Below are 17,624 nucleotides of genomic sequence, written 5' to 3'. Positions count from 1 at the left end.
CACTGCCCTGTGCCTCAGTTTCCCCACTGCCAGCTGCTGTGCTTGCAGGCTCAGGTTAGGACACTGTAGCAAGAATCAGATCAGCTGTGTTCCCCTGCAGCAGTTGTGGTTTGAGGAGGGGATAACTTAGGAACTCCGTCACAACGTCCCCCCTGGGGACCCACAGCACCAGGACCCCAGCCCCTGCCAGCCTTTCTCCTTCCAAGGCTGTGAGCACAGAGCAGGCAATGGGGAGAGGAGGGTGCCTGGCTGGGGGACCTCAGTGCTGCTGGCTGGGGAGGGCCGCAGACACATTGTGTTGAAGGATGCTGGCAATGCCGAGGTGCCGCTTCCCCCGCAGCAGACAGGACCTGGCATGAGCCTCGCACGTGCGCTGGCACCGTCTGCATCCTCCCGGCTGCTGCTTCAGCACTGCTGACAGCAGAAGGATGATGGCAAAACTTCCCCAGCCCCATATTCAGTGGGGTTAGGGGACAAGCGGCGTCAGGATCTGCTGCCTGGCTCCAGCCCCCCAAGAGCCTCAGCCAGCCATAAATATTTCAGGGGGCTTGGCAGTTTTGTAATAACTGGCAACAAAGATAAACACCGGGAAGAGCAATATTTTTCCATGTGGGCTGGAGGAGTTTAATATTTTATCACTGAGAGCACAAAATATTTATGAACAATCTCATGTCAATCACTGGCTGAGGACTAATCATGACCTTTCCAAGCCAGGAAGGACAATGTCCCCACCACAGAGGAACAGTCAGCCATCCCCTGCCCCTTGTCCCCCCACCTCAAGCCCTGGTTTTGGGCCTCCATGTCCAACCGCTGGGCTGCTGGAAGCACTGTGGGCACCAGGGCAGGGGCTGAGCTCTGCCAGTCAGGCAAGGTGCTCCAGCCCCTGACTTTGCCCCAGGGCACCGTGGTGGAGATGTCCAGGCTGCTCCCTCATCCCCATGCTGGGTAAAAGGGAACTGGGAGCAGCATGGGCAGCCCCATGGCTGCGGGACCAGGCAGATGAGATGCCAGGGGGACACTGCACGGGCAGGCTGGTCCCCCCCACCGTGGGACCTGATGCAGCCCACTAGCGGGCCAGGGACCTGGCTCTACTGGTTTTACTCTCAGTAAGTTCCCAAGATGAAGAGAGGCACCACCTTCTTCCAGCCCAGCCCTGCCCAGATCAGCATTGTGGCCAGGACCCCTCCCCACTTCCCCCACAGCTTGCAGAGCCAGGAACAGTCCCCACGGCCCCGCCGGGTTGCCCAGGCAGGGAGCGAGCCGAGCAGCAGGGAGACAGAGCCCTCGGGCAGCTCCCCAGCTCAGCTGGGGCACAGGGGCAGCCCACCAATAGCCCCCCACCCACAGCCCTCTCCTCACTACGGGGCAGGACAGCGCGATGGGTTGAGAGGCAGTCAGCAACGCCACTGGCCACCAGTGAGGAAAAGCGTCCACTTTATTACAGACCCCAAAAGCACCTGTGGCAGTTCCAGGAGGACCAGGTTTACACGGGATGTTTCCATTTTTCAGCAAGGGGAAGGGGGGATAAAACCCAGCCGGCCCTGCTCACGGCTCTTTGGTGCTAGAAAATACACGGCGGTGCGGCAGAAGCTGTGGGTGAGAGGGCACCGGCAGAGATGAGGGGAGACACCTCTGCCACCCATCACCACCCCCCTGAGATGCCTGCAAGGAATTTGCGATGCATCTAGAGACACACAAACAGCAAATGCGTTTCGCTGCCCCCTTGCCCCCAGTCTGCACCTACCCCGCACTGCTGAGTGCTGCAGAAGTCCCCCCCAGTTTCCCAGCACCCCCAAAACAGTCAAACACCCTTTCTGCAAAGAGGGAGAGTGGGTCCCAGGGGGAATCAGTGACTAAAATCTCTTGGTTGGAGAGGAAGGAGGTGGAAAAGGCAACTGGTTCCCAGTAACTCAGGCCCTGGCAGGAGGTGAGGCAGCTTCACTCTTCTCCTCTCTCAGCAGCGACAGGCTCCTTGGTCCACTTGTCTGTGACCTCCTGGTTGCCCACATAGCCCACATCAGGCAGCAGGCCTGGGGCTCCCTCCCCATCTACGGTGACCTCCAGATCCAGCTCCTCGAAGGAGGAGCCGCTGGCTCCCGACTCGCTGTAGCTGTGCTCACTGCGGTTGTCCGCCTCCTCCCGGCCCCGGCTGGCAGGGAAGGGCAGCAGGACAGAGGTGGCCACTGAGGTGTCTCTGCTGTCGGTTGTGGCTTCCATGCTGACGGAACTCGTCTCACTCATGGTGTCAGCCCCTGGGATGGAGACAGAAGGGGAAGGAATGAATGAATGCTGCGGGAAGGTGATGTGGATGGGGTGCAACAGCCTTCAAAGCCACCAGAAACCTCAGAGACGTCAGGCCACAGTGGAGAGCAGCTCCTACCTCTTGTCACCTCTTGTGCTTTTGAGACTCAACCAGGCCAAAAAAAGCATGAGCTGGACTTGTGCAGCTCCCTGAAGCCAAGGCACCACCCAGCCAGCACAAACAACCCCGGCTTCCCAGCCGTGCCCTGACCTCCCGCCATGCCCGGGCCCTGCCGCTGCTCTCTGTGCACACACTGAGCACCCGGTGAGTCCTTCCTTAGGGAGAACACATGGCCTGGGAGCCAGAAGGCACCCCTGCCCCTGTCATAGCACCAGGAACAAGGCAAGAAGCAGGACGCTGTGCTGTGAGGGTGATGGGGAGCAGCAGCATTGCTTGAGCACCCAAGGGGAAGGTGGCACGTGGGCAGGTCCTTGCATGTGCCACTGTCAGAGGCAGGTGTACGTCCAGCCCCACTTCGGGGAGCCAGAGGATGGGGGGAGTCTTCCCAGCTCCCTCAGCACTTCTTCACGCCACCCGGCTGACAGCCCACAGCCCCTCTCATGGCCGAGCCCCTGGGGCTGCCCTGCCTGCCCAGGTGGAACCCTCAGCCCACAGCCCCCTCCCTGGATCTCTGCCCCGTTAGTTCAGTCGATGACACAACTAAGGAGTCGACAACAAGACGAGCATGTCAGATCGAGACCAGCAGCTCAGCACTGTTGCCGGAGCAACCAGCCGAGAGAGAAAACTCTCCTGTAAAACACTGCTAATTAGGACATCAAAGATCCACATGGTTAATTATGATATCACAGATCCACGTTGCTGATTACAACATCGCAGATCCACATTGCTAATTACGACAGCAAAGACCGGGTGGGCTCCTCCATCAACACCTGCCTCACGCTGGCGGGACACGCGTGCCGGGCTTGGCCGCTTCCTGGCACCGCCGCTCCCAGGAGCTCCATCCACACGGGGCTGGGCGCCCCTGCCCAGGACCGTGCCCCGCACCAGGAGGGAAACTGGGAGAAGCCCTGCTCGGCAGTTGTACTGGTGGAGGACCGCAGCTCATCACCAGAGAGGTTGGGAAGTGGCAAAGAGGACGGTGATGCTGGCACAGGTGTGAGAGGAGATACGGAGAGGAGAGAGAGGACAGAGAGGAGAGCTCTCTCCTCCACCCTGGCTCCTGCCCTGTGGCTCCATCTCCAGCCACCCGCACAGGGCTGCCCCAGGATCCCACAGGCATCTCCAGCCTCCTCGGGCTCCTCACCCTCCTCCAGCTGCGTGGCAGCCACCCATCTCCTGGATGAGACCTGCCAAGGAGGGAACTTTCCTTCGAAACACCCTTAAATCCCTCTTTTTGCTGTTCTTCTTCCCAGGCTGGGGAGCTGCCAGCAGAACTCCTTGTAAATGGCAGTCCTCTGCCTTCTGAGCAGCATCATCCCACGGTCCTGCCGGCTGAGCGAGGGCTGTTAGGAGAGGACTGCGCAGCAGTAGCAGGATGAGGAGCAGCTGGGAAAGACCCACAGACACAGCGTACCCTCTGCTTCACTCCACTTGCATGGGGTATCGGCTTCATCCCATCCTGTCAGTGCCCAGAGAGGAGCCTGAGCCTCCATCCTCTCACCTTGGCCATGGCACACAAGCTCTTCAGCAGATGGCATGAGCTGAGCCCTCAACCACCTACCTAAATGAAGCCTGGTGACCCCCCCTTGAAAAGGAGAAAAGAACTGTCGCTCGCCGACATGCAGTGCCCTCGCTGCAGCATCAGAAAGCACCTCAACACGGAAACTACATTTACTCTAAGTTAAAAAGGATGTTCTGCACGCTGCTGGCGAGGTGCTCACTGAAGGGGATGATGGCCACCAAGTCAGCAGTAGAAAGGTAGGAGATGTCATCCCACCCAGCAGGACCATGGCAGGGCAGTGGGTCAGCAGGAGCTGCTGGGAAGATGGAGAACTGTGGGGGATGGAGGGGAGCGTGTGACCCTCAAGCCTTGAAGGCAACTAGGGGTTTGCAAGGTCTCTAGTGGGGATTTCAAAATTAAAAAAAAAAAAATCCAATTTGGCCAAATTGGTGGCCTGAGTTGACACAGACACATTACCACCATGGCTTCATGACATTCATGGTCACCTTGCACCCCTCTGAAATCCAGGACAAGAATGACCCCAAGCTATGCCCTGCCTGTGCAGCTCCCCTCTTGTGTCACCCCGGGGACCCTTTTGGCTGGGATGCCATCACGTAACTGCATGCCACAAAGCAAAGGAGCTCTGGAGAGGAGCAGCAGCGTGGGAAGGGCAAGACAGAGATGAAGCCGACCCACGTGCTGCTCCAAGCCGCCACCATGGGACAGCACTGCTGTCCTCACCCCTGGCAGCCGCCTCCCTCTTCCCCACTCTGAGGTTGACAATCGAGCCCCTTTCCTTTCAGCCAGGCACTTTTTCATCGCTCTGTCAATTCTGATCATGTTTGAGAAGCCTCAGCTGGCAAATTTGCCCATTTCAGCAGCCTCACTCTCTGCGCAAGACAAGGCTCCGGCACGGCCACCAGCGTGGCAGGGGATGGATGGCCAGGGTGGGCAGGGCGAGAGATGGAGTCGCTGCTGCTGGGGACGGTGTGGGGTCAGCTCTGGCAAGGGGATGCAGCAGGAACCCCCAGCGGAACCAGCACAGCCCGGAGAGGTCAAGCACAGAGTGTGGTGGGGCTGCAAGTGGGCAACCAAAGCCTTGTTGGAAGGTGCCTTGTGGGCAATCAGGGGTTCAGCTCTCATCTCCTGGGCACAGAGGTTTCCGTCAGCCCCCACACCCATCTCTCTATCCTGCCCCGTCACCTTGCTTGGTGCCCCAGCCAGCTAAATCCCACCTCCCAGGGCCAATCCCTGCACCGGCAGCCAGCCCAGCACTCGGAGCCAGCGTGGCTTTTCTGTGGCACATGGCAAGGTGCCCGCTGGCCCATGGGAACTCCCCCCTCCACTCTGCTCCCCTGAGGACAGTGTAGCTATCCCGCTGAGCCTTCACTCAGCAGAAATGAGGAACCTGGGAAGTCTTGATTTGGCAAAAAGAGGCACAGCTTGGGCCGAAGGCCAACCAGGGTATTGAGTAGCCCCACAAAGGTCAGGGACACCTACGAAGATGGGAAGCCAAGCAGCCAGCACCAAGATGCCAACCAGAGGTGGGGGCAACAGGAACCATTCACTCCATGCTGCTGTCAAGCCTGGCAGGGAGCCGGCACCCCCAGGCAGCTCAGCCCTGTGCCACCACAGGACCCTGCATCCCCAAACTCCCGGGAAGGACCCGCTCCCCTCCCGCATTGCCCCAGCAGAACACGGATGCCCGAGCATCACTCCCTTCTTGGTGCACTGGGGCCCTCTCCTTCCATCCATTCAATCAAATATTCATCGTCTCTGTTGCTAAATAATAGATCAATGTGCTGCCAGGAGGGGCACAGGCCTCCCGCGCTTGCCAGGGCACGCACACTGCTGTCACTAGAGGGGCTGGGGCAGGCAGAGTAGCAGGCAGGAGCTGCCCGCTGAGCCCCTTCTCATGATGCACAGGCAGGCGGAATAGGCAGGGCTCTTCAGAGGATGGAAGCAAGCGAGGACGAGACAGAGCACACCAGGGAAGGTGCCTCTTCATCACAGAGGGGGTCAGCAGGTGATGCCATCGGTTGCACCCAGACGTTGCTGGACAGACTCAGCTCCAGGAAAATAAGCACCTGAGATGCTGGGCAGAGCCATGTGCTCAGAAACCATCTGTGTTCATGCCAGCACACCCATGTCGAGAGGCTGCTTTTCTTTGCTTTTACCTTCCAGGCAGCGCAGCGGGGTCACACTGGAGAGCACGCTGCTGAGCGCCCGCTGGGAGCGAGGGCCCGCTGAGCGCCGCGCTGACGCCAAAGCCCTGGAAAATAATTAAGTACAAAACAACTAATCGTGATTGACACTGGCCCCCTGGAGACCTGTCAGCTGCCTTCCAAAAATGCTTCCTGTCTTTCCGATGACCCTGACGATGGCAAAGAAGGGACAGAATCCGTGCAGAGGCAGCTGCAGCCCCCCGGCCCCTTCATTGTGAGCTGAGCGTGTCCATCCTCAGCAGAGCTGCCAGCATCCTGCCCTCCTCACAGAGCAGCACCAGAATGCAGAGACCCTGTGCCACATCCCACGGCATTTATGGTCACTGGCTTTGCTTGGAGCCGCAGGCACCCAGCACCTTGCAGGGAGAGCTCAGGAGCAAGAAGGACAGCAGACAACCTAGATGGAGAGATGTGCTCCAAGGAACAGTGGCAGAGCTAAGGTGGGTCAAGAAATAACCCAAACCCAGGCAATCAGGGTTGAGGGGGGACCGCACTGAAAAGCAGACATTGCTGCACCCAGCCTCCAGCTGGCAGAGGAAAGCTTGAAAGCTGCAGCAGACACCCCGAGATCTGCAGGGTCAGGAAGATCTTATGGCCATCATGCCTGTTGAAGGTGTCTCCCTTGAGCGGCTCCCCAAGCAAGAAGGGAGTAAAAAAGGATGGGGAAAGTTTGTGGCTTTCTCTTCCTCCAACTCAGAGGTGGTTGCATGGATCTCAGCACAGAAAACACTTTGGAAGGGAGGACCAGTCTCAATCCATAAGGCATCATCTTCAAGGTGGTGTCTTCAAGGCATCTCCAGCGAGCGGCTGGGCACAGAGGAGATCTGCTGGCTGTCCCCTCCCGCTGGATCTCCTCTTGCACTGGGGCCAGAAAACCCATGCGGGACTTCAGCAGTGAGATGTGAACCCCTAGCACGCCAGCTGCTGCCTCCCACCTTGCCCGCCGACTTTGACCCTGCTGCTGAACCCAGGGCAGCCCCACAGCCACTCAGCTGCTGCAGCAAACCAAGTCCCTGGTGTAAGCAGGCCAGCAGCAGTGGGACAATGATGTTCACCAGCCACCATCTCCCTTTGCACAAGCCCAGGACCTCTCCATGAGGTGTCACTCTCCCCAGGTGACAGCTGTTGTGCTGGCCCAGTCTATTGTGACATGATGGGGATTCAGGAGATCATGGGGACCTCCAAGATCCTCTGGCAAGAGCAGCACAAGCAACCTGAAAGCTTGCCATGTCCTCAGCCCTCTCCGACAGCCGGAGCAGGGATGTGGTGCCCCATCACACCTGGTCCTGGTGCCGTGACCAGCAGTGACTGTGATCACAGTGCTGACATCCAAGTTCAGCTCTTCAGTCTTAGAGGCAAGGCCAACCTCTCACAGCTACTATTATTTTAAGTTGGTTTTGTGCTGACTCAGCAGGTGACACCACATCAGACTGCACCTACAAAAGCCCATTTATGTGACTGGAAGGGGAGGGGAGGTGGAGAAGTTGCCAAGAGCTGCTGCTGGGAAGCCCAGCCTGGGGTAGGGGTCTCTCACATGAGAAAGTCCAACATCATTTGCCATCTAAAATCAGACTCCCCCACTGTGGGCGCACCAGAGGTGGCTACACTGAGCATCCCCCAGCGGTGCAGGAAAAAGCAGGCACAGCTGCTGAAGTCACCAAACTGATACAGCTTTTGCTCACACGGGTCCTGCTGTCCCTCTCTGAAACCACAGGGCAACTGTGGGAAGGTGCTGAAGGGAGTGGACTGCGAGGAGCCTTCAGCCAACCCGGGCTGGTACCCAAAGCTGCCACCTCAACAGCAGGCAGACAAAAAAAGCAAAGAGCCAAGTGAGTGCTGTGAAAACACAGGACCTTGAAGCACTGGGAAACCACTCCAATTAGACTCTTCGTTGCAGCGCTAAATGGACAAAGCTCCCAGAAAGCAATTTCCAGGCTTGCTTTTACGCTGCACGCGATTAAGAATTAAAGCAATCCAAACCTGAAGATGCGTTGAATAAAATGACCAAACTCCCCGGCAGGCGAGGAGAGCCGTCATGGTTTTTTCATGCCCATTACACAAGCACGGGCAACCTGCGGGGCAGGAGGAGGTGGCTGCCCCCGCCAGCGGCTGGCTCGGCCATTCTGTCCAGTGCCTGGGAATGCTGGGCCAGCCGCTCCTGCATCTCACAGACACGTGAGCACGTGGGCTGGCGATGGCAACTAGCATTTCGGGTTACTATAGCACTGCTGTTCTGCGCCTACAGCCATTGTGGTCCCTTCCTGTATGAATACATCCAGGCTCCAACAGATCTCGCTGAGCAGATGCTATCGGGCAACTCCACCACCAGCTACAGCAACCTGGTATTTAAGCTCTTCGCAATCCCAATATGTAACAGATGAAGATGAGATCAAGGAAAATGTATATGACAAGGAAAAAAACAAGCCCAGCTGCAACCAAAAGCTGCAAGATCCAGCTCTGCTCTGACAACTGTGGGTCGGCAGCTTGGTCCTCGTCCCAATGCCGCAGGGGTGCCCGGATGCTCCCCAAGGAGAGATGTGACACCTCAGGGTCGAGATCCCATCTCAGCCTGGGGTAGGGGAGGAGGTGTGCTGAGACTCAGCAGTTGGGTGCCAAGTGGATGCAGGTGGGCCCCTCTCTGCCTGCCCAGGTGGCAGCACCGGGGACACCAGCACCCCCACCTTTGGGAGGGCTGATGCTGATCAAAGACAGAGCCCGTGTACAAGCCACAGATACCTGTGATGTCTGTCTGGGCATCCTCGGCCTCAGCTGCAGCAGCCCTGCTCTTCCTCTCCAGTTCTTTCATTTCAGGCACGTAGAAGTCCCCTTGGCGGGCAAGGGGACACACGAAGTAGATGCGGTCCTCCTTGTAGATCTCAATCCGGGGGTGGGCGCACAGCTTCCTCTCCTGAAAGACAGCAGGCAACTGCAGGTCAGGTATCTGCCCCCCCAGCAGCCCCCACCACATGGACCTGGTGGCCTGGGAGTGTCACAGACAGACCCACTTCACCCACAGATACAGGGGCCCAGGGAGGAGCAGTGGGTCCCATCCTGAAACCACAGTGCTGCTTTCCCTATTGCAGCAGCCCACCATGTGCCAGGGCCGGCGGGTTTGGCCCTGTGGGTGAGCAGGTGGCCGGGCTCAAGGAGATGCTGAAGCCCCAGGGAGACTCAGCTCCCCTGGTTCAGCCTGTTTTGGTGTGCTTATTTAGGGCTGGAGCAAGGGGGTTTGGGGAGCCCAGCAGCTGCTTCACACAGACTTGCCAAGTCTCTGGTTCCTCCTGGCAGCACAGCCCCACAAGCAGGCGTAGCGCTTCTCAGCTAATTAATATAATCCAGAGCCGACAGCTCAAGCAGCTCCTTTCAGAACGGCAAGGGCAGGGGGAGTGGGAGATGAATCCCTGGCATTTCAGACAGCTCCCCCTCCTCCTCTTCCTCACCCCACCTCCCCCTGGCAGGACACTTCAAGACCTCAGCCCCCCAGGTCTGCCAGGGACACACGATGGGGGCTCATTCCCCCAGCCATGTCCCAGCCCACACCAAGCTGGGGCTCCAGGGACTCTTGGGGTGCCAGGGCCCGGCTGAGGAGCAGCTGGGCCCCCCACACCACCCCCTCTTTGCCCGCCAGCTGCTCGCTGGGAGAGGGGGAGGCTGATTACAACCCTGGTGAGAAGGGAGAGTGTCTCTTCAGTGGGTTTTCTCTTTCTTTTTGTTTTCTCTTTCCCCTTTTCAAATCGCTGACAGCTTTTATTTCACCCCACAACCACCCTGATTATCCTCCTGCCCTGACTACCCTCCTCTCCCTCCTCCCTGCCCCAACTATCCTCTTCCTCCCTGCCACGTCCCCACAGCACAGCTTGTCCAGACATCCTCAGTCAGGGTCCCCATCCCTCCGGGGCTCCCCGAATCCAGGTCTGGCCTCTCTCTATGGACACATCAATCATGACCTTACAAGAGCCTGTTCATTCCCAGCTCCTGTTGTCCCTGGGGATGGACGGGGCTGATTTCAAGTTATTTATTTCCCAGCCAAACGCTGGCACCAGGCAGAATCGATGACAGAGGGGAGCCAATGCTGACCCTCTCCCCGCTGCTGGCAGCAAGGCCACTTGGAAAGCCACCTCCATGATGGCAGGATGCTGGGGAGAAAACCTCACATGAGCCATTTTCAGGTCTGTTTTCCCAGGAAAGCCCACAGGAGCTGGCTCTGAAGAGCCCCACTTCACCCATCGGCATCACCATGGCAGAACCCAAAACTCAGCAGAAGCTTTACTCATTCCGTTCCAACACCTTCCAGCCTGAATTCCAGCCGAGTTCCTCCACCCGAGGAGGAACCACATTTGCGATCCTGGTGCAGCAGGGACACGTAGGGACACAGGAAGGCTTCCACGGCACTCGGAGCCCAGAGCTCCCACTCACAGGCAGGTGAAACACTAACACACGCAGGTCAAAACTGTATTAAATAAAAACACGCTGGGCTGTTTTTAGCAGCAGAGCAGAGGCGGCTCATATCACTCCCGCTTCTTCAGCAACAACACAGACAAGAACCCTCCCCGTTGCTCTGCCCCTTGCTCTACCAACCACGAGCCCATCAACCAATCTTCAGCTGAGCTCGTTATTTTAGGTTACTGCAACACATAACAGAGATGGGTATCTCCAAGGTTCTCAGGATTTTTGGATGCATCCAGCTGGCTCTCCACCACTTAATGCAGACAGGGACAACTCCAAGGATCTTAAAGTAAAGAGACCTTCACTAAATTCATATGAGGTCTCTAAACAGTCTAAAACCTCAGGGCTCCAGTCCTGCCGCCAAGACATCCCAAACTGACTTCCCAAAGCCCACCCAGGGATTCCTACGGAGCGGACCTGGGACGTACCCTCTTCCTACAGTTTATCTAGGCTGCTACACTCCCCTTCCCATTACATAGCCATAGTAGTGACTCCCCAAAAGCACAAAAAATGCCCCCTCCACACACATGAAAGGTGGGAATCATGGCTTTTTAAAGAATGAAACACACCTGCATAGAAAGCAGGGTCCTTGACTGACTCTAGCACCAAATACTGCTTCACACTCAAGGACTATCCTACAAGAGGGATGAGGATGCTCCTCCCTGCCATGCTGGGAAGTGGCTTTGCCTCCCTGCAGTCAAAGCCCACGGCCATGGACCAGTCAGTGGGATGATGCTGAAGTGGCTGGATATTTACAGTTGAAACCAACCCCTGCCTCATTACAGACAGCTGCAAGGATGCTTAATACTTGACTTCTTCCAAATTTACCCAGGGGTTCCCCCTAAAGGAAATGGGGGGAACCAGAGCCTGGCAGTCCTAATTGATGCCTGCAGAATTCAAGCTGGGAGCCAGGCTAGCGAGCTGGCCTCTGCTTTTGTGTTTCTTCCCGGAGCAGCCCAGCTCCTGGCAAGGCTACTGCAGAGCTTGGTGTTGGCAGTGGGCTCAGGAGAGGACAACGTCCCCAAGAAGGAGTAAGGAGGTGGCAGCTGGGAATGCTGTCCCATCCAGGCTGAGACCAAAGCAATGAGGCTGCATAAAGACTTGAGGAAAGGGAAAAGGTGATGATGTGGGGAGCAGGACAACAGAAATGGATAAGGGGATCATCCAAAGCCGATCAGGAGGCAGGCAGAGGCCAGGCAAGCACAGACAGAGAGGCAGCAAAGTGTAACTGAGAGGTAGGTGTCAGCACAGGACAGAGCGAGTTTAGGATTGTCGCAGCACAGAGGAGGGCTGAGAGGATGCTGCAAGGGAAAGAAGAAACCTGGAGAGACTACAGAGCAGAGTCCAAAGGCAAAGGCACAAGCAGAGAGTGAAACAGTGAAGGCTCAACAACATGGCAAAACAACAGAGACACTCAACAGGCAATAAAGCGCTCTGCAGCCGAGGAGGAGCCCCTCACTAACTGTGCAGCTAAGCCGACAGATGGAGCAGCGAGGTGGATGTGGAGTTTGCAAGGCAGGGCCCTCGAGTCAAATCAAATGCAGTCTCACACGGGTGGAGGAGCCCAGCGAGAGGTGAACAGTGGGACGGTGACAGCGTCAGGGCCAGGCTGCTGGCCAGGACAGCAGGACCTGGTAAGTAGGGCAGGGAAGGGGACTTGTCCCTTCGCAAGGTCACGCTGTGCCACCTCCCTTCCCAGCCTCTGCTGGGAGCTCGTCCTCCCTAGGGCCAGCATAGGTGGAGGCGGCAGTGCAGTGCACAAGGCTTATTTCTATGCAGGACCCTCCATCAGGCACCCGGAAAGTGGGATTAATTGCATGTAATCCATACAGTCAAGGTACACACACAGAGCAAAAGCCAAGGCATCCAGAGCCCACTGGTTCAGTGCTGACACATGCAGTAGCTCTGGCGTACGACTGCTGTGTCACACGTGCTGCTTCCCATGAAGCCAAGTCCTTCTTGGCCCATCCGAGGGCCGTGGTGGGTGCTGCCCACAAGTCCCTGGGGAACCAGGGTTCATGTAGGGAAAGACTCCTGCACTCCTCTGTCTCAGGTGAAATTAGATCCCACCTAATCTTTACCCCTGGGTTGTTTCCAAATCATCCACCACCCCTGACTCCCTGCAGGACTTTCTCCAGGTTGGCCTCATCCCTCTATGGATACATTCCCCGGCCTCATGCATCAGTAAGGAGGACAAGGATCATGGTCTGAACCAGCATTCTGGGACACCTTTTCCAGCAGTGGGAGGTGGCACCTTCCCAACAGCACAAATTTTCCTCTCCCCACTCATCCATTAAGCAACAGACCACATCATCTGTCCATGGAACAGCTTGGGCATGGCCTCCTGGCCAGAAGCTGCCCCTGTGTCCCCGGCTGGGCAGGAGAGCAGTCCCAGCACTATGGGACACACGATGAGGCAGCTGAGACGTGACATGCAGCCACAAAAAATCCCATCAGAATCGTGCCAAAACAGAAGGAGGTGGCAGAGCGCTTGTGCTGTGCCCTTGGGGTTGCCAGGAAGTAGAAGGCAAGCTGGGGCACTGTGGGGACTGGCTTTGCCACCCTGTCAGGCTCCTCTGCTCAGGAATTCAAATGCCACCGACTGGGTCTGCTTCACCTGTCACTACTAGAAGAATTCAGCCTGTTAGATCAGCAAGCAAGCTTTGCAGATGTTCTCAGGATCCTCTCTGAGCCTGGGCACACTAGCACCCAGGCTCCAGCTGAGCCCACTGTCTGCCCAGAACCATGTCTAGGGTCACTAGGAAAGCAATGGGGAGACAGCTACTGTCCTTGTCCTGCTCTGGGCCATAAGCCCTCTGGCTCCACACCCATCTCAACTCATCACCTGGGCCTCCTAGCACAGCTCATGTAGTGATGGTTAAGCCACATCAGCCCACTGAATCGCTGTTCTGAGGCTGTGGGAGCAGCAAGGAGAGGCTCTTCATGCCACCTCTGAGCTTCCACTGGAGGCTGAGCTCTCTGTGCCACCTGGTCGCTCTTGGCTCCAGTGCAGACGTCCACCTCATGGCTCAGTCACCAGCGTGCCACGTGCTGTCACCCGCCCATGCCAGAGGACCTGCCAGTAACACGGAGAAAAACACACAGGACTGGCAAAGCTGTGGGGAGCAAGCAGTCAGTCACCTGGTAGGTGCTCCCCTTCTTCTGCCTTAGGGGCACCAAGCAGCTCCCAGAGCTGCCATCAGCCAGCGATCAGCTGCCACCACCCTCAGGGCATCGGCCACAGGGCACTGCCAGAAAGCTGGGCCAGGCTGGAGTCCGCCAGCCACTGGGAAGGTGATGGTGCAGGATCCAGCCTAAGCATCAGCTTCTCTCCACACAGTCCCAATCAATAAAACAACTTATCAGAGGGGCCAATGAGCACGTTGCCCCAACTTGCACTGAGAGAGGACCCAGGCTCAAAGAGAAGCCACAGGTTGTTTACCAGGGCCCATGTGAACATCAGTTTGGCATAAGTGCCCATTGCTGCCGCTCACCTCTGCTCCCACAGCGATGGGATGTGCTGCTGCTGTTACAGCAGCGCAGAAGGGCACCGGGCATATGGGGTCAGCTCTGCCTGAATCCTGCTGTGAGCAGAGCAGCATCAGCCGTCTGACAGGGCTTTCTGTGGGCAGCTGCAGAGCAGGGTCTGCCCACCCCAGGTTACCGAACCAGACCATTTGCTAAACACCAGTGACGCAGAGCGGGTGTTTGGCTCCTGCCCCAGGGCGATGTGAAGGGACACCCCTCCAGCCCCCACCGCTGCACCAGGGCTCCCCTCCCTCCATTCATCGCACCTGGAAGGGGAACAGATTGCAGACGCACACACATGGGGGGCTTGTGCCCATCACTGGGGGTTGCCCACCAGCACCCCTCGGCCAGCTAGCCAAAGCATCATCACACCCTCGCTGTCACCAGCCTCCCATCATCACTGGCACTTGGGCCACTCCGTTTAGTGCTGGCAAGTCAGCTGGCAACCAGGGGAGTGCGGGGGACCCCAGGGGACACGCCAGCCCCGTCCCTGCACACCACCAACTCCTGCCTATTCAGGCAACATGACTCCCCCACATCTTTCCCCCAGCCGGAGGCGATCTCCCTCTCCTCCTCCAGGAGAAGGGGTTGGACGCTTCATCCCCGGGATTTTATAGAAACAACAAAACCACATGGAGCTGAAGGGCCCTAAAATCAGTTGCTAAAATTAGAGTTGAAACTGAGCCACCAGCGAGGACCGGAGGGAACACGCGGTGTGCCACATCCTCCTCGCTTTGTCACACGCTCCATGCTCGGTGTGTCATCCCTGCTTATCTTAGACCACAGGCATTAGGTAGCGGAGAGAGGCTTTGCAATTCGGCTTGCACAGCACCCAGTGAACACAGCACCCCTCGGTGCTCTCCCAGCTCAGCCAGGGGACAGACTCCTCGCTGGGCCATACCGCCGTCCTAGTCCCAGAATGGGGATGTCCCTGTTCTGTTTCTCCTTGCCTGGACAGAAGCTCGGGATTAACAGCTCCTCAGCCCCAAGCCTGACCTGATGAAAGCATTTAAGGCCAATCTCGATGTGGCTTTGAGCAATCTGATGTAGTGTAAGATGTCCCTGCTCACTGAATCATTTTGGTTGGATGAGACCCTCAGGATCATAGAGTCCAACCATAATCTAACTCTAGCACTAAACCATGTCCCTAAGAACCTCATCTAAATGCCTTTTAAACACTTCCCTGGGCAACCTGTTCCAATGTCTGACAACACTTTCCATGAAGAATTTTTTCCTAACATTCAATCTAAACCTCCCCTGGCACAACTTGAGACCGTTTCCTCGTGTCCTATCACTTTTTACTTGGGAGAAGAGACCAACACCCTCCTATGCTACAACCTCCTTTCAGGTAGTTGTAGACAGTGATAAGGTCTCCCCTCAGCCTCCTTTTCTCCAAGCTAAAAAGCCTCAGTTCCCTCAAGCGCTCCCAACCCAAACCCTTCTGCGATCCTGGTCCTCTCTGCCAAGCTGCAGCCTGGCCACAGGAGACAAGGATGGAGCCTGGGTGCCCGGGGCTGCGAAGGAACCACCTGCCCAAGAGATGGTGTGGGCAGAAAGGAGGACAAGCTGCTGGCGGCACGTGCGCTTTCCACCGGTGACACCTCAAGCATCGAAGAAACCCCAACATCTCAGCTCACAGCTCAAGGAGGGTGCACATAGAGCCAGCGCCAGCACAGCCACGAACACCAGGCTGCCAAGGGCTGCGGAACAGCTGCTGCTTCCCAGCCTGGAGAAACTCCCATTTCAGAGGCGGTGAGACTGCTCCCACACACGTGCACTTTACTTTCAAATCCTCCGGGGTGCGAGGTGTTTCAGAAACAGAAGGTGATATTTTTGCAATCAAGAAAAGGCTGTTTCTGTCAGCCAGGAGGAAAAACAAGTGGCACCACCAGCACTACGGCAGTGGAAAATGAAAGTCTCACCAAAGGATAGCAAATCCTCCAGGTAGCAAAATACAGCACCTGGCAATTAGCATCTCCCATGCCCATCAGCATCAGCTTCCCCCCGTCCTGCCTGCAACCAGGACACCATCCTCCTGATGCGGCAGCACCGTGGCTTTGGGACAGACAGGTGAAAATCAGCCCTCGCCATCTTCTCCACAGCAGCGAAAGGCAGCGCAATTGGGCCATGGGAGCTGTGAAATGCCAGGCTCGATAGCTGGGAGAGTTTTTCATTTTCACCTTGGCAAAGGCAGCCCGCCATGCAATTTACACCTTGCCTGCCTGTCTGTGCTTCCCAGGGCCGAATCTCCTGGCTGCTCCCGCCCTGGTGGAGCTGCAAAGAGGCAGCTGTCAGGCACGGCCAAACTGAGGCGAAGGAACGAGCCTGGGTGGGTTGGTGGATACAGAAAGTCCCAGCGCCCCAAAAGGGATGAAGGGGACCAGACACAGGCTCCCAGGTCACTGCTGGAAGCTGCTGTGAGAGCTGTGAACGCTCTTCTCCTCCCTGGGATGGAGATTCCTTCCCGTCCCGCAGCAAAAGGGAGGAAGCTCTAGTGCTGCCTTGCTGCAGACAGGCTCCGGACCCCCCTCCCCTTCCAGTGCCTGTCTGAGCTGAAAGAGAATTCCCGCAGCACATCCAGGAGCATCCCCCATCTTCAGAGATGAGCCTGGCAACAAGTCTCAGTGAGACAAAACCTTTCAGAAAGCAGTCATTGGCAGCGAGAGCCCCTGGCGTGGGGGAAGGACAAGGCTGCCAGCCCAGACATGCTCAGGTACCTTAGTCCGTGTGCTTCCAGGGACATATTTGACTGCCCCCAACTATGGGAACGTCACCTGCAGAATAAGGAGCAGATGGTGCAAACACTCACAACTCATGGGGCTTGGGTCCCCCCTGGTGTGACGGTTATTTGGTAGTAATTAGTCCTGGAGCAGAGTTTCAGAAGTGAGGCAAACTTTTGCAATAAAAAAATTCCTTAAAATCAGTGCTTTCCACATCACCAAGTCCTGCCTTGCTCCTGTACCTGTGACGGGTAAGCAAAGCCAGTTAGGGAGACAGTTCTCACCAGCTTCCCAGAGCTCCACTGGATCTTCTCACACTCCTCCTACACAACCCCAGCCGCATCCCTTCCTCTCCTCCTCCTTCCCCATCACCGCCACACACAAGCTCTCAAAGGGGACTTTGGTTTTAACCACTCGTAAAGCTCAAACACTGCTCTTTCATTGTAAAACAAGAAACCTGCACAAACCCACGTAATCTCCTTCTTCCAGGAACCAGTGCTGGGTTTCTGTCCCTAGAAACTCCATCGCTACAGCAGTGTGTTGGTCAACAGCCACACGTGAAAGGAGGCGGCTGAGGCTGCGGGAGAGGAGGACCACAGCTGGAGAGGGCTGCTTCTGCTTCGGAGCACACGTCTCCGGGGACCAACGCTCTCCCTCCAGCCCTCAGAGGATGCTTTTTCAGCATTAATTGCAAAGCTGAAGAGGTTGATGCAATGATCTCTGCCATCACGGATGGCTGGAGCGATGCTAAATCGCTTTGTCTGCTCTGTTGCCTCGGCGAG

The 17,624-nt window shown here is 57.0% G+C and overlaps 1 protein-coding gene across 1 annotated transcript in view; it reads right to left on the bottom strand.

The window, feature by feature from the left end:
• Positions 1 to 1,417: 1,417 nt before the first annotated feature.
• Positions 1,418 to 17,624, bottom strand: part of TEX264 (testis expressed 264, ER-phagy receptor) — a 37,943-nt gene continuing 21,736 nt past the window's right edge. Inside the window, exons 5-6 of the mRNA XM_065845692.2 lie at positions 8,885 to 9,056; positions 1,418 to 2,252 (exon numbers count right to left, since the gene is read on the bottom strand). Of these exons, the coding sequence (XP_065701764.1) occupies positions 1,939 to 2,252; positions 8,885 to 9,056 (486 nt within the window). The 3' untranslated portion in view covers positions 1,418 to 1,938. The remainder of the gene's footprint in view (positions 2,253 to 8,884; positions 9,057 to 17,624) is intronic.

Source organism: Patagioenas fasciata, chromosome 10 (assembly GCF_037038585.1).
Source record: "Patagioenas fasciata isolate bPatFas1 chromosome 10, bPatFas1.hap1, whole genome shotgun sequence".
In the NCBI taxonomy this organism is placed as follows: domain Eukaryota; kingdom Metazoa; phylum Chordata; class Aves; order Columbiformes; family Columbidae; genus Patagioenas; species Patagioenas fasciata.
This window is presented reverse-complemented; position numbering and strand designations above follow the sequence as displayed.